General features: G+C 41.2%; 1 protein-coding gene across 1 annotated transcript in view; it reads left to right on the top strand.

The window, feature by feature from the left end:
* The window catches only part of brf1a (BRF1 general transcription factor IIIB subunit a), a 132,434-nt gene that overhangs the window by 36,280 nt on the left and 80,281 nt on the right, over positions 1-15,873 (top strand). Inside the window, exons 7-12 of the mRNA XM_085392262.1 lie at positions 597-746; positions 4,187-4,280; positions 4,482-4,608; positions 6,254-6,293; positions 6,692-6,784; positions 9,151-9,474. Of these exons, the coding sequence (XP_085248388.1) occupies positions 597-746; positions 4,187-4,280; positions 4,482-4,608; positions 6,254-6,293; positions 6,692-6,784; positions 9,151-9,474 (828 nt within the window). The remainder of the gene's footprint in view (positions 1-596; positions 747-4,186; positions 4,281-4,481; positions 4,609-6,253; positions 6,294-6,691; positions 6,785-9,150; positions 9,475-15,873) is intronic.

Genomic DNA, 15,873 nt, shown 5'->3' with positions numbered 1-15,873 from the left:
CCTGCATAATATAGAGAAAATCCCACCAATCAGATGACACCTTATGAACAAGCACTTGGCGACAGTGAGAAGGAAAAACTCCCTTCTAACAGGAATAAGCCTCCAGGAGAACCAGGCGCAGGGAGGGGCGGCCATCTGCCATGACCGTCTGAGGGGGGAGGGAGACAGGACGAGAGACACACTGTGGAACAGAGTCAGAGATTATAAATAATGAATGAATGTGGTGTATAAACAAAATGAATCACAAAAAGGAAACGTTTTGTTCACTAACAGAATATCGTTTTTTGTTTCACTGTAAAAATCAGAAATTATAGTAGAAACAAGAACTTTGTCATTTTAATTGTTTATCTATGTTTTTACTTTGGCATATTATGAATGGAGATGAGGGCATAGAAAACCTGAATGGTTCCTTGATGCTATACTATGAACTGTGGATGTATAGCGTCCACAGTGTTGCATTATTATGTTGACTTTGAGAACTCGGCTGTACCAAAGAAAAGTACAGTGGGGGGAGTACAGAGGCATTGTTGTACATTTTTAAGGCTGTCCTTGTGATTAACTTGGGGGAAAAAAAAAAACTTTCCTTTTGCCACCAGACCCGTGCCTTTATATTCCCCGTTTTGCCCAAATGCTGGAATTTGGCGATAAGACCCGCGAGGTCTCCATGACGGCGCTGCGTCTGGTGCAGAGGATGAAGAGGGACTGGATGCACACGGGGCGAAGGCCGTCGGGACTCTGTGGAGCAGGTAACTACAAGCTGAAGCAGCACTGGGTATCTTCTTCAATTCGCAGGAGGGGTGCTGGTAGCAGCCCCGAGGCTCTGAGCAGCGGGACTGAAAATCTGAGGAAAGAAAGTGATTAATGCTCTCTGCTGGAAAGTCAAGGTGCCCTTAATCAAGATGCTTTAACCTCAGTTTCTCAGAGAGCCGATCAGTGACCGGAACGCTTTGTTACATGTTTTAGTGCAGTACAAGAGGCTCATTCTCTCTGACAGGGAATAATAAAAGAAATTTTAATTTTGCCACATTTTCCTGGTGACTTGATCAGTGTGATAAGGAAGTGAATGTAAGCAGATGCACTCATGGGGCAGCTATAGATCAGTGTAAGAAGGGCTGCATGCACCTTCAGAGCTCTAACACAAGGATGTATCTGACTGCTATATTTTGACAGAAAGCAGTGGTTCCCAGGTTCACACTGTGCATGCTTACACTACTAATTATGACTAATTTTTACCATGAGATTTGTTCCGTGCACTTAAGTGCACTTAAGCACTTAAGCCTCCAAGCATCAAAGGCCAGGAGGCCTTTGATGCTTGGAGACTCACACACAAACAGTTTATTTCTCCCGCTGTCTGGGTTATCGTGTTATCACGACATGATTCCCAGGTTAGGCAGCCTGAGCTGAAAGATGCCTGTCAGCACGAGTTGTTTCATAGAAACTTGTCTTCCTGCCAGTTTTAGTGGTTTTCAGCATGTTTTTCTAAATGCTGAGAACGTCTCTGTATAAGCTTTATGTCTTAGCATCCCACTCTTCCAACTACATGAAGATTTTTGGTTGCAAATGTGATACCTGTCTGTTAACTCTCCAAAGAGAGCTGTAAAACCTGTCCAGAGTGATGTGTTTGGAAAGTGTCAAATCTTCCCACAGCGCTTTTAACATATTAGAAGATTTTTGGTAGTGTCTAACACGATAACTCAAAAGGTTTTGAATGAATTCTCATAAAGCTTTGTAGGGGTGTAGAGTGGGGTCATGTTACCAACCCATTAACATTTGGCTCACATCCACCAACATCTTCCAGGTCAACCTTTTTAAATTCGATCCCAAAATGTTTTATATCTATAAAGTATTGTTAAGAGAAGCAGAATGAGCTGCCTGTATAGTTATTAATATACTGTAGTATAATATTATCTAATAAGGTTATTCATGTCTAGTTATTTACAAATCAATAGCTATTACCCATGAAAAGTAAATCTGTCATGTTGCCTTTATCTGATTTTTACTGCACTACAAACTTCTTAAGGTATGTTTTTAAAAAACAAAGAAAAATAAATGAATATATACAAATTACAATAGTCTTCCCTTAAAAGTAAATACTGCCCAGAGAGTTAGTGCAGGTTTGTGCTCTCTGACCGCTTCTTGTTTTATTTGCACTTGTTTCATTTCAGCTTAATGTGAGAGTCTTTGCTGTCGTTTGCGTTCGAGCTGGTTTCTCCTCTCTCTGCTCTTGATTTTACTGTCGGTGTACTCGTCACACGTGAGTAGTGGAGGAGATTTGACGCTGGTGACAAAGGATAACAGTTGTGTTAGTGCACTGGGATGAAAACTTCCAAACAAGTGTGAGCTCCAACAGTACAGACGAAAAGTGGGAGATAAAGAGAGCTCTGTTGTTGGAGCTCTGTTGCCTGAAGCATGAAGAACGTGTTGTTGTAGCAGGAGGGAAATGCCTCCAACTTCTGAGTCTTTGCTGTTGGCTAACTCTGCGCTAGTCTACTTCTCCCCTTAGCAGCTGCTGCACTCCTGCTGACATGCAGCACAGTACACAGAGCAATGTAGACCTGAAGTGCGTCGATCCGCTCTGGATACCCCATCTAGCTTTTGAGGCACTATTGGACTGATACCTGGTCCAAATATCAGAACGGTGCTGGACAGTTAATAAATGATACATGATTCAGTTACTTTTCTAAGTTCACAAAGTCATTTCAGTTAGTTTTAAGTTTTTAAAAGTCCAGTTTTTATCTTTCAGCTCTAAATGCTGATGGGGGTAGTGTAATCACCCCGCCGGGTGTGGACACGATAACTTGGTCGAGTCTTGGTGACCCTGACCTCAAGGTCAAGGTTAGAGGTCAGGTTTTCTGAAAACTCTAAGTTTTCAATGGAGCTTGAAAAGAAAAGCGACTGAACCTCTTTAAGTTCATGAAGATGTTTCACGCCTTATCTGAGAAGCTTCTGGAGTTGATTGCAATGACTCAAGTGCAAAGTCACCGATGATTTTCAGATTGACACCATAGGTGCAGTCTTATAAAATGAGAACATTAGATTATATTAACCAAAGACGAGCATCGTTTATTCACGGGTGCTGCACGCTAACAGTCAGCTGCACCTCTCGCAGTGTTTGCAGCCTTGCTGAGTGTTCCTACTGTGGATCTTTTGGTCACCTGCCAGTGAAACCTGTGGGAAAGCCGATCCTGCCAGCACCTGTCTAAGCTGGCTGCAGCGTGTGAGGTTTTGGTTTCCCACCAGGTACGTCATCGTCTTTACGGGACTTTGGTGGTGCAGTTTATATTAAACAGCTGAACTCAAAGGCCTTCCTTCCTTATTGTGTTGTGATTGCTACAAAGCCCAGTACATTGAGGCTTTGTGCATTACCTGCTAAGACGTCCTGAAATCGAATCGCCGCCTTCTGCTGCTCCCTGCATGTTTACTCCCATGGTTTCAGTTTTCATCTTTCTCTGTTACTCTGCTGGATTACCTTAATATTTAATTACTCATCATAAATCTTTGAGAAGGAAACACTCAAATGGAAGAAGGAAAAGTTTGTTCCTAAATATGATGCAAATATCACTGTTGACGGTTTTAAACATATGCAAAAAAAAGTTTGTGCCAGGAGAGACGAGTTTATAAGTTGCTTCTTGTGATTTCAAGGGCAAAGAGCTTGTGAATGCGAAGCGACGAATGTATTCAGCAAGGAAAACTTGCAAATCTGAAGTCGTGTGGTTTTTAAGGTAATGGCGATGAAAAATGTTTGAGAAAGTCCTCAGCGGAGCTAAAAAGCCACCACTTCACTCCTCAAGGCTGTTAGAAGTGTGCATGTGGAAGTGGAAGCACGCATCTATCTTTTAACAGGCTCTTGAGCGAGGCAAGTCTAATGACAGTTACATAACTGTTCCCCTTCAAGGCTCACACTGCAATTCATTGCATAATATTAGCGTTGTTGTTTCTCCTTTTTTTTAATGTGGGGGTGGATTTGTTGGCTCTGAGGTGCCCCCGTCTTGTTGGCTCCTCTTCACTGTTTAAGGTGCACATCTAAAAGTGCCTAAAACCATAAGCGCATAACTTTTTTTTTTTTTAGTGTTTAGTCACATCTCGGCCTTTTCTCTAATCATACACGGACACACGTTTTGTTATTGCTTCTGTGCAGATTCTGGTTAAATCTCATCCCTGTGTGTGTTTGCTTGTTTGTTTCCAGCCCTTCTTGTAGCTGCTCGACTACATGACTTTCGGCGCACTGTCAAAGAAATAGTCAACATCGTCAAAGTGTGCGAATCCACGCTGAGAAAAAGGTGGGCGATCAAAGTTTGTGATTTGGTAGAAAATCCTGGCTGTGGAGGCTCGAAGTTTATGGGATTTGTCTGTTTTTGCCAAAATGAGCAGCAGAAGTTCCTTCTTTAAAAGTTCTGCTGGTCCAGATGATCAGCCCAGATGTTTAGTTGGATCTTAATTACCTAACTTATCTTTTGCCTTGTAACGCCACTTTGCGTTAGACTGACAGAGTTTGAGGACACGCCGACCAGCCAGCTCACCATCGAGGAGTTCATGAAGGTGGATCTGGACCAAGAGTGTGACCCGCCCTGCTACACAGCCGGACTAAAGAAGAAGAAAGCCCAGCAGGTGTTTTTCCACACAAACCTCAGCCTTCAATTCACCCCAATTAATGTGCCATAGCATTAGAAACGCACATGCGCATCAATTCTGGTCAACTCAATTACTCATGAAATGACCCATTCATCCCTCCACAGGGAATATTAAAATTTCATCCTTTATTATCTTGATGGTGACATACAGCCCTCAGGCTTTCCCCAATAATGGATGAAGGGTATTAACCTCTAAACTAACAGCATCAGTGTTGTCGGTGTCCTCACACTTTGTGGGCTCTGTAAAAGGCCATCGTGCTCTTTTTAAGGCATTGTCCCACATACTTGTTGCTTTAACAGATAACAGGAGACATGCCTGATGATTTAGGGGTGAGTGCGTGTAGAATATATCTGGTGCCTAATTTTCAGGTCTTAAATTCCATATAGCTTCTGTACTTCAGTGGTTTTGGGGGTTTAAAAGTCCTTTTTTCCCCACTCACCATTATTTGAGTAAAAAGTATTTCACAATAGAAGTTTTACTTTGCTTTATTCCTTCTAGTATTCTAAAGGGATTTTGCACAACAAAAAATGGACTGACCTGCAAGCAGAGCTAATGAAACTTGAGCTAACTGCATGCGACTCCCATTCATCATACATGGCGTGATGATTACTCATTGCAGAGGTTAACGTCTTCATTTTTCTGTCTAATGCCAGCCTTCAAGAGGAATCACCTCACTCTTGGGACATTTCCACAGCGTGACGTCTGGCCAGCCTGCCATTTAATTAAATACAATGTGATTGTAAGGCTGGAAAATGTTACTTTAAAAAAGGCCGATGAAATGAAGTTAACATGTGAAGGTGTCGTATTGGGCTCATGATTGAAGACGACCAGCTCGTTAATCAGAGATGAAAAAGGCTTTATTACTTGAAAGGCTGTTACTGCATTAACCCAGGTTCAGGTGACACTTCGTACTAGGATTTATCATAATCATGATTTGAAAAATGAAATCTGAGTATTCTCCATATCAATATTGTTGATGTTTGATGAATGCGGTGGCGATTTCTGTTAAAAATTAGGTATCATTAAAAAGAGTCGTTGCTTTCTGGAGACGTTTACAGCAGTTTGTTCATTCTTGGCCACAAAAACTGTAAACTGTAGCCTGACAGCAGCAAATTCTCAAGATCTTGGGTTTTTCTTTGTGGAAACTGACAGATGGGCTTCAGAGAGTCGGAGCGTACTTGTTTTTCACCCGGCTTTAACAAACAAAAGCTGTGAGATGTGGCCAAAAGTTAAAAAGTGGTAATTTTTTTTTACTGATCTGACTTTACTGGTGGAGCTTTTGCCCAGTAATGAGCTGACCTTTCTCATGCCATAATGTAAAAAAGAGGAAACATTGGAGTTAATGTAAAAGCTTTGTGAAAGTACTCACAGAGTGCTGTTCTTTAGTCGAGTCTCACACCAGCAACATCAAATCAAACTCACGCACGTTATACACCGGGGAGGAAAAAGCACTCTGAGAGCAAAGGGTGCTGCCGTCAACCACCCCAGAGCCCTCGTGTTATAACCTTCTTTTATTCTAAGAGGTTTTATTCAGCGATCGTTTCACCCTGTAGCCACTATTAGAGAGGAAGCTACTTTCATTGTCTCATCCAAACCCTCTCTTTTCTCTCCCTCGCTGTAGCTGGAGATTGAGATCAAGAAAAAAATGGATGACGTCGAAGGTATGAATGTCTCGTCGCTGTCTGTTTGCCACCACAGACACAAAGTCCTGGCTCAAGTTTCTTTTATTTTGTTAAGTTTTCAGAAAAGTTTGTGTGTTAAAGATGGACATTTGGTTACATGTTGTTGTTGTTTTCTTGTTGGTGTTTGTTGACCTCGACTAAAAGCAGATCAGTGTTGGATGTGGTTAAAGCAAAGAAAACATAAATAGAGGACATGATTTAGGCTCCGTACAACTTGTAATTAACCTTGCATTATGTTACACTGCTAACATATTGTGCTGTAATTATGGGACTATGAGAAATATAATTGAATGGGTTAGCCTAGAAAGCCCTAGAGAATCACGCAATCTAAGTCTTTATGGAAGAGTTCCTTTGACATTTTTTTACACCTTCAACAGGTGAAATTCAGGAATACCAGGAAGAAATAGATGCAGAGCTGGAGAGCAGCAGACCCAAACTAAGAGGAGTGTACGCTGCCTATGCTAAGGGAGGTGAGTGATTTCAGAAACCCTTCTCATGTCCTCAGCTGTTTATGTGCTGGGGTAAACAAGACCTTGCTCTGCTCCACGCAGGGTTTTCTGGAGGTTTGGGAGGTTTTTAGTGGTGGACCTTTCAGTGACTGAACACTGCTGCTTGCTTATGTTGGCTAATGCATATTTTTTTTGCAGCAGCACTGTATGTATGGAGTGTTTTTTAAAAGCCTGAGAATCCAGACAGTGTGACCAACTAAAGTCTGATTTGCTGTCCATATTCTTCCGAGGTTGTACTCTGGTATGTCAGGAGACAGGTTTGCTCTGGAGCTTTGGCTCTGTGGTAAAAAATGCAAATCCCAATTTTCACAGGGACAGTTTGAATTTGACCTCTAAGGAAATATCTTAATAGGAAATAATATCTTATACTGCTGGAAAGCCTTAAACGGTGCCACATTTGTAAGTAAAATCCATTGTTCAGCAAGGTTGAGTATGTGGGTTGTGACCATGAAACACTTGCCAAACAGTTTATTCTGCTATTTGTTGGGTTTGTTTGTTGGATTGGATGATTGAAGTCCGAAGAAACGAGACATACGGGCGTTTAACAAGCTGGGACCTCAGTAGCATGTGGAGGAACCGTACACTGCCACAGCAGCCTGGTACCACCTGATCATACTGGTCAGCAGCTGTGAGTGTAGCATTGTTACAACAAAGAAATAACTGAGCAGACACAAATGTCTTTTCTTTCTGTGCTACGTTTATTTATATTTATGTTCCCACTCATAACTTGTTACCATTCTATAAGTTTATTTAGTTCTTTATTGGCGTCTCATTGTTGTATGATGGTGAGCAGACCACAGTGGATTTATTGCCAGGGGCCCTAGTTAAAGAGGGTTTTATTTATTTATTTATTTATTCATATTATATTCTTTGTATAGACCTTAAACTCATGTTTAAGGTGCATGAGTTGAGTTTGTGGTGCAGTATTAAGGTTAAACGTGATATTTGAGTGACGCAGGCCTGAAAAGCCAACTATGAAGGCACTACATTCTGTATTGAAGATAAAACCATTGACCTTGGATTATAATAAAATAACCATTTAAAAATGGCACCATGACCGGTCTGGAGCTAAGGATAGAAAAGCTGTCTCTCGGCATTTTGTCTGTTAAACAGTGTTTGAGCGTTTAGCTGCTAGTGCGGCTACCGATTTGCAAGCGAACATCTCGTAGCGTGAATTCTGAACACCGAGCCGACGTGTCAGCGAGTGAATGCAGCAGCAATAATAGAAGCTGCTGCTGATTAGGTTGAGTGGGACGCCCAAATCCAGATATCAGAGGGGAAACACCGCTGCGTTAATGCGGGATGACGCTTTTATTTGTCTTTCTGTCGCTCACTCGGGCAGGACGAGAACTCTGAGCTGCTGTTTGTGAAAGGCCCACACAGGCCCACCCAGGAAAAATAAGACACAGCAGACTGCACTCCCTGTTGCTCTCACCCTTTATCTCTTTCTACCTTTGGCTCTTTATCTCAGCCTCAGTCTGTCTTTCTTCCTCGCACACAAACAAGCCCCGGTATCCCTCTGTTTCTACGCAGTGGGGGGGGTCGCAGGTCTGTCACTGATTTCAGGCATGTTGTTCTTCCAGCTGCCGTGACGCTTTCAAATCCGGCAGCAGTTCGTTTCTTCTCAGACCGAGTTGATTTCCCGATTTGAGGTCTCGAGCCTGTGAGGGGACATTTTAATTATGGCTGATTAAAGGACACATTTTAATTAGGTAGCAGGACAGCCACAACTATGATCCCAATTACTTTGTCAGAATATGAATATTTATCACCATTCCATTTTCTGCGACTCGGGAAGCCGAATAAATTCCCTGCACTTGTGGGATTTTAGATCAGTATCTTGACCCTTTAACTGCTGTGGCTGCTTTCAGTGTGCTGGAAAATGTGGGTTTGTTTTTTTCCACTAAATTATGTTTAATTTGAAAACTCTAACTATGGTGTACAATTATGCAGTCTTATTAATCTTCAGGGAATACTCAGGAGTTACGAACTACATAAAATGAAGCAAAGTAAAAGTGGGAATTTTTTCAAGGACAGATGTTTTATTTTATTTTATTGTGAGTCTGAGAATTAAACAAGTCACCTGCCGGTTATTATAGCATTATAACTGCATCCCTATATGCTGTTAAGCTGACACACATGAATGGTTGTTTCAGTCGCCTTGTCCAGACACGTTTGTGTGTTTACATTTTAATAAACATGGTGACAAAAGTTAAAAGCTTTCAGCGTGTTGTTTATGGTCCAATTATCTAAATAGCTTAGCATAAAGACTTTGCACACAAAGTGGTAAATGAATGACACATCCCCACGTTTGTCCTGCTCCACAGATTTGGAAAATGATGACAAAAACAACATTCTCTCCATGTCATCGAAGCTGGTGGACGACGAGGAACCAGAAGACGAAGATGAGCTTCGAGCTGTGGCCAAGCACTTTGGCAAAGACCTTAACGAGCTCACACTGGAGGCTCTGATAAAACTGGAGCAGAAGAGACCAGAAGACGAGGAGGGGAACCAGGAGCAAGAGGACGACGGGGACTTCCCACAGAGAAAAGCCCCATCGCTGGCGTTCCTCCTGGGATCGATGCCCTCATCAGCCACACTGGGCCTCTCAGAGTCCATCAGCAGCTGTGTCACAGACGAGAAGGAGAACGGTAAGTACAAGTTATTTATCATCTTGGAATAGCTCCATCCTTTTTCTTTATTTATTTGCAACATCGGACATGAGATTATTGCTGATTTCTGTTATAATCTCATTTGTTTGTCGTGTCAAGTTTCGTATGCGACCAACATTTTAGATTTATTTTCTTTAACCTTATTTGTTCCTGCCTTGTTACACTGCATTTAATGTGCCATAAAAATGATCCAAGACAAGTAGAAGCTTAATAAACCCTGACTGTGCAAACAGTAGTTTAAAAAGCAATTTGAAGACGGCGGTGCGTTTAAGACGAGACGTCAGGCATTATATCGTCTGCCTCAGCAAACGTCTTTATAAAAGCAGGTGTACCCTTGAGAATGATCTGATTCAGAGTGCTGCAGTGATATCATTCATCCTTGACTGTGTCTCGTACGTTCAGTATCACCATAATAATCCATAATCATGTTAAAGGATGCTCTCTCAGGTTTAATTGCAGTAATTAACTGGGCTCTATGAATGAAATAGGCAGTGCTGTGTTTGAAATGTCTCCTGTTCTGCGTTACCTTTTCTTTTCGAATGTGTGGGAGGATGTGTTTGCTATATGTCTGAACCCTCGAGGACACTGGAGATCAAAAATGTTCATGTTGTTGTAGTGTTTTGTTTATTTGAGGGACTTTGAACCATTTCTCTCCAGAAACGACATTTAAACATGTTTATTTGGATAATTTTGCACTCCCGATTTTCATTTTTGAGCCGTGCCTGTTATTTTTATTTTTTTTTCTTATTTGTTTATTTTTTTTAGAAGTGATATTGAGCCAAGTTAGTCTCCTGGTCTTTTCTGACACTTCTAGTCATCATCTGCATTGTCACAGTCTGGCTGAGGCAGACTGTATGGAGTGAGGAAGGGGACCCAAGTGCAGACACGCAAAGCGATAACTTTTAACAGAAAGCGATATATTTATAGTGGATGATGAATAAGTACAAAACAAAAGACAAAATCAATGATAACGCTAAACTAAACCCTAAACTGGGAGGAAACCTGGAAGAATGGAAAACCTGACAAGAATACGTGAATACCTGGAAACATGACGTGAACTTAGCAGACGACCTGAACACGAATGACTGGAAACACACAGACTAAATGCAAACATGAGGTGATCAGAGGAAGTGGAAACACCCGGGGAAACGGCTGATAAGAATGAACATAACGACGCCACCGGGGGGGGGGAGTAAAACCAAACACGCTGAACAAAGGAACACAAGACCTCTTCAAAATAAAACAGGAAACATAATGACATGACAACAAGAACTTGACAACACAAGACACGCAGACATGAAACACATGAAGGTGAGGGAGACTTAACACAGGGGTTGAATACACAAGGGGGATCTAATAACAAAGAATTATAATGGCAACCTAGGCATAATAGAAATGAACGTAGAAAACCTAAAGGACATAAAAATGAAGCATGTGTACTCCAAACTGAACTTTTTGTCGGTGACACGAACACTTTTCCACCTTTAGTTCAGCATGAATACTTGAATCTGTTGCTGAAATAATTTCAGCCAGTTTATTTTTGCAGCTTCTGTTTAGAAATTATAAAGTCTTTATAAAACTTGTCTGTGTTATAAAGTCTTTCACATGTAAAAGCCTGGTTCTGCTGGAGGTCTCTTCCTGTTAAAAGGGAGTTTTTCCTTCCCACTCTTGCCAAAGTGCTTCTTCAAAGAGGATCATTTGATTGCTGGGGTTTTTCTCTCGATCATTGCAGCGTCTTTATTTTACAATATAAACCTTGTTGCAACTGTTGTTGTGATCTAATGCTATATAAATAAAATTAAATAGAATTAAAACTAAACTACTCGAGTGTTCTCCAGTATTCATGAAAAAAGAGCCAACAGATCATACATCTGATTACACCCTCAGTCAATTTGACTTATTAACAGTTTCAAAAATAAACCATTACAGGAATCCATCATACATTGTGTGTAATTACTTAATTACACGAGCAGGATGCACTGCACCCCCACCCCTTCTTAGCTGGGTGCACAGAGGTGTTGATGGATGCAGTGTAATGGTGCCATGATGCTGCATCTGTTCTGATGTAAAAGCCTGTTTTTACAGCTCTGAATGGGAGGACGGGGGAGTCATGAGAGGCTAAGAGTGGAAGGTGAAGTGTTTTGATTGATTGGGGGGGTAGGAGAGGTTATGATGTGGCTTTATGTTCAGAGAACATCATGCACCTTAAAGGTCAGAAGGTTTGAATCTCAGCAGAAGCTTTTTTGTGACCATAAATATTGACCTAGGTCCCCTTTAAAAGTCATTTCTGAGACTTTTTCTCGACAAATGCTCTTAAATTTTTACATTTATTTCCCTGAACAGCACTTAAGACCAAGTACCCTTTAAATGTCAAGTTTTGGTGGGGCCAAAGAGGATAGCCAACTGTCTGTGATTCATATTGTTAAGAATAGGGATTGACCAAAGGGTTGTAACACATTAAAAAATCATGGCTTTATATTCACCTCTGTTTTGGAACAGTGGCTTGATATAGTAGGAAAAGCAAAATAAATGTGTAAATTATGTTTTATTTTGAAAACTTAAAACTTGGCTCAGTGATGGAGTAGCAGGTAAATTCACCTTGGGTGTAACAGAGCCCCGATTCAAGAGTGGGACGGGACACAAACCCAGCCTCATGAATCACAAACTATTGCACTCCTAGTATCTGTCTGGCCTGGATAAATGGGAGGGTTACATTAGGAATGCCATCCAGTGTAAAATCTGTACCCAATCAACAGATCCATCCTGATGAGGAGGAATTAAAGGAGCAGCCAAAAGTACTGTGAAAACTCAAAACGGTAAAAAAGAATGCGGTTGGCTATAATACTTAATATAATAGTTAAGGGAATCAGATACTGCTCTTAAAAAAGAAACAAAACAAAACTTACTTGACTTGAACTACTTGGCCCAAATTGTCCATCTAGACTGTTTTTTGCTGGTTTGGGAGATAATGACATGTCGATCTTCTCTCAAATATAATGAAACTAAATGGTCTTTGCCTTGAGGCACTAAGAACTCAGAAGCACTATAAGTCTTTCCAGAAATTTCAACCCTGTTGGGGAAAAATCCATAAACCTTGTGTATTTTTGTGTAGTTTCTTACTACCAAACTACAATCGGCATGAGAGAGGCTTGTTGTGCTTTTCTCCAAAACTGGACAACTCGGCACGAAACAATCTAGCTGGATAAAAAGCTTCTCGGGCAAAAGGGAGTGTTAAATTTCACAGTGGACTTTCCTTTTAAATGAAACATTAAAGTCAGCAGGGCAAATACAGTTTTAGATTGTAAAGATGGGAACACCAAGTGGGAACCTCCACGGCCGAACAAATGAAGTGCCAAAAACTGCAGCTCCACTAACTCACACTTGAGACAGTCAGTCCTTAGAGTTAAAATACCCAACTTTACAGCTCTGAAGAGTTGGTTGGCCTCTATGGATAGTTTCTTGTGTCATAACAACCATTAATAACCATGCAGAACATGATTTACTTTTTATAAATCATCATCTGGTTACTGGATAATTTAGTTGTACATGTACATTGAGCTGGCTGCCACTGCAACTCTGGAGTCACTGAACTGGACCTCTGACATGTGTGTGCTATAGGTTAGAAATATCTTCTTGAATTATTCTTGTATCGAACTTTGCACTCCAGTTTTGGGTAGTGAATTCTTTTATTTTAAGTTTTAGCACTAATTTACAAATGTGAGTGTCAGGCGTTTTATATTGTAAGGTAGGCCCTACAATAATAAACACAGAGAAAAACCGAACAATCATATGACCCCCTATGAGCAAGCACTTTGGCAAGAGTGGGAAGGAAAAACTCCCTTTTAACAGGAAGAAACCTCCAGCAGAACCAGGCTCAGGGAGGGGCGGGGCCATCTGCTCCGACCGGTTGGGGTGAGAGAAGGAAGACAGGATAAAAGACATGCTGTGGAAGAGAGCCAGAGATTAATAACAAGTACGATTCAGTGCAGAGAGGTCTGTTAACACATACTGAGTGAGAAAGTGGATTGAAGAGCAAGGTTGCTAGCATTAGCAGATAAGTTAGCACTCTACACTCAACCAAATTTGATTAATTCTGCCTCCAGTGAAACTAACGTGGTGGCTAAAGCGCAAAATGCTGCATTTAGAACCAATTTCATGGTGGATGTGCTTATCTCTTAGTCTGTCAGTAACACTGTCTTCCTCTCTCTTAGGACACACTCATCTTGGACAAATGAACTGAATAATTATGATTATTCATGAATAATGATTTGGAACGTGTTACATTTTTATTCAGTGCAAACTCCACTTAAGTAGCCATTAAATCACAGGATGCAAGTTAACGTGCAAGATTCATGAAGATCGCACGTCTGCCACTTTAAAAGCTAATCATGCTACCACGATAGCATTCAGGTCGGAAGTTTGAGATATCTGACGGATGAACATCTGCACAAAACTCATGTTTTTCAGATGTTTTTCCATCTGGGCTTAATTGGAGCATTGACGGAGCATCAACACCATCTGTACTGTTAGACTGAAGAGTAGGCTTATTGTACAGTCAGCAGTTCTCTGTGTTGGTAGATATAAGTAACTTTAGAGAGCTAATATCTCAGCTTGAACAAAATAATGTCAACACTTTTCATTACCCTGTTTTGAGACTTCTACATCAGTAAGATTCTCCATTTTTATTATTTCACAATACATTCTTTAAGCAATAAATTGCAAAAAAGTGGAAGAATGCTTGATGGTAGCAAATATGTTACAAATTAAAGTTCATGTAAGAAAAATATATTTAATTCTTGTGACTTTTCAGAAGGTTCAGGGCATGAACTCTATTATCATGAAAATATAATTTTCTGGCAGCTATTTCATGGTTCAGGCTTTTTCATGGTTAATGGAGAAGATTAATTAACAAAAAGATGAACATTTTCTAAGAATTTCGTCCACGGTTGGTTCCACAAGCTTTTGTGAAACATGGCCCATTTTCAGAAATGTGGAGAAGACTCCACTACATGTCTAAAATGTAAATGAAGTGCCTGTGGCTGTGATACATGAAGATTATCACCTTAAACACATGAACACAATCTGAATATTTGTGGTCCATGAGAAGGTCTCCATAGCTTGGGTCAAACCAGCCATTAACCTGATGAAGACGTCCCCAATAATCCCACTGATGTCATCCTATCGTGGGGAAATCTGCGACCGTGGTGAGGTTCAGAGTGAGAAAAGCCACAACTGCAGTGAATTACAGCGCTCTGAATCATAAGCGCTTATGTTAATTGTAAATGTGTCTCCGTCTTTATTGGCTTTGTTATGGAGTGACGTTAGTTTGAGTCATCTTACTCGATTATTGTCGCGAGGCTCATCGGATGTGGCCATGAATGACAAAGTTGCCATTAAAAATGAAAAATGGGGCATGATTGAAGGGTTTAATGGTTGGCTGGTGGGAGTGGTGGAGTTGGCAGCGGGGAGCTGTGTGATTACAGGGGAGGCGTTCAGTCCCTGGGGTCTGTGTCCTTCTTTCGGGTTACTCTGGAGGTTTAAATACTTTAACAGTGTTACAAACCGTCATTTGTGGCAGTGGTTTTCAGACTTGATTTGACTCTTACACAAGATCCACACCAAAATCTGTGCTGTTTGTGCGTTTTCTGTCCCCGTTTCTGCTTCCACAGTTGACCTTATTTAATCACGTGATTTGCAAAAACAAAATAAACTTAACCTCCACCATGTTTACTGTGCTGCTGTTGGATTTAAAAATACTGCCTGAAAGCGACCTGTCATGCTTTTACTCTGTAATTAGTCTAATTAGTATAATTTTGTGATGCCATTGAGATACAGCGAAAGGGAGGGGAAAAAACATCCTGATTTCTGGGTTTCGGGTGTTTGCCAATGTTTGACACGGTGTAGATGTATGTGTGACTGCTGCGTGTAGACTTACATACACAAATGTGACGTAATTACTGTGTTAGCCGAAAGCTCTCCATCATGTAGCTCTTTGTTTTTTGTTTGGAGGCCTGTTACTTGGAGGTGGACACACACAGAGGTTTAGTGAATGCAGGCTGGTCCTGGTTCATCTGAGGCTTTGGCTAATTGGGGTGGATACAGGAGGGGCTGCATGAGCGTTGTGGACCCCCTTCCCCCTCCCTCTGCTGCAGAACCTCAATCTTTGAAGTATTAAGTGGACAGGGTACCTTGTCATTAGGACCGAGCCTTTCATCTGCACACTCCAGTGTGTATGTGTGTAGGTTTTGTGGACATTGTTAGTGGAGGGCAGGGCACTGGAGGAAGTGAAAGGGTGTAATTTTGGATTCACTCGGGAAAAGGGAAACGGCAAAGGAAACGAAGTAAAAAGAAAACGCAGATGGTCTGGAACAAAGTCAC

The sequence above is a fragment of the Rhamphochromis longiceps genome, linkage group LG19 (assembly GCF_057381845.1).
Source record: "Rhamphochromis longiceps isolate RC_006_pf linkage group LG19, R_longiceps_female_GT1.1, whole genome shotgun sequence".
Lineage (NCBI taxonomy): Eukaryota > Metazoa > Chordata > Actinopteri > Cichliformes > Cichlidae > Rhamphochromis > Rhamphochromis longiceps.
This window is presented reverse-complemented; position numbering and strand designations above follow the sequence as displayed.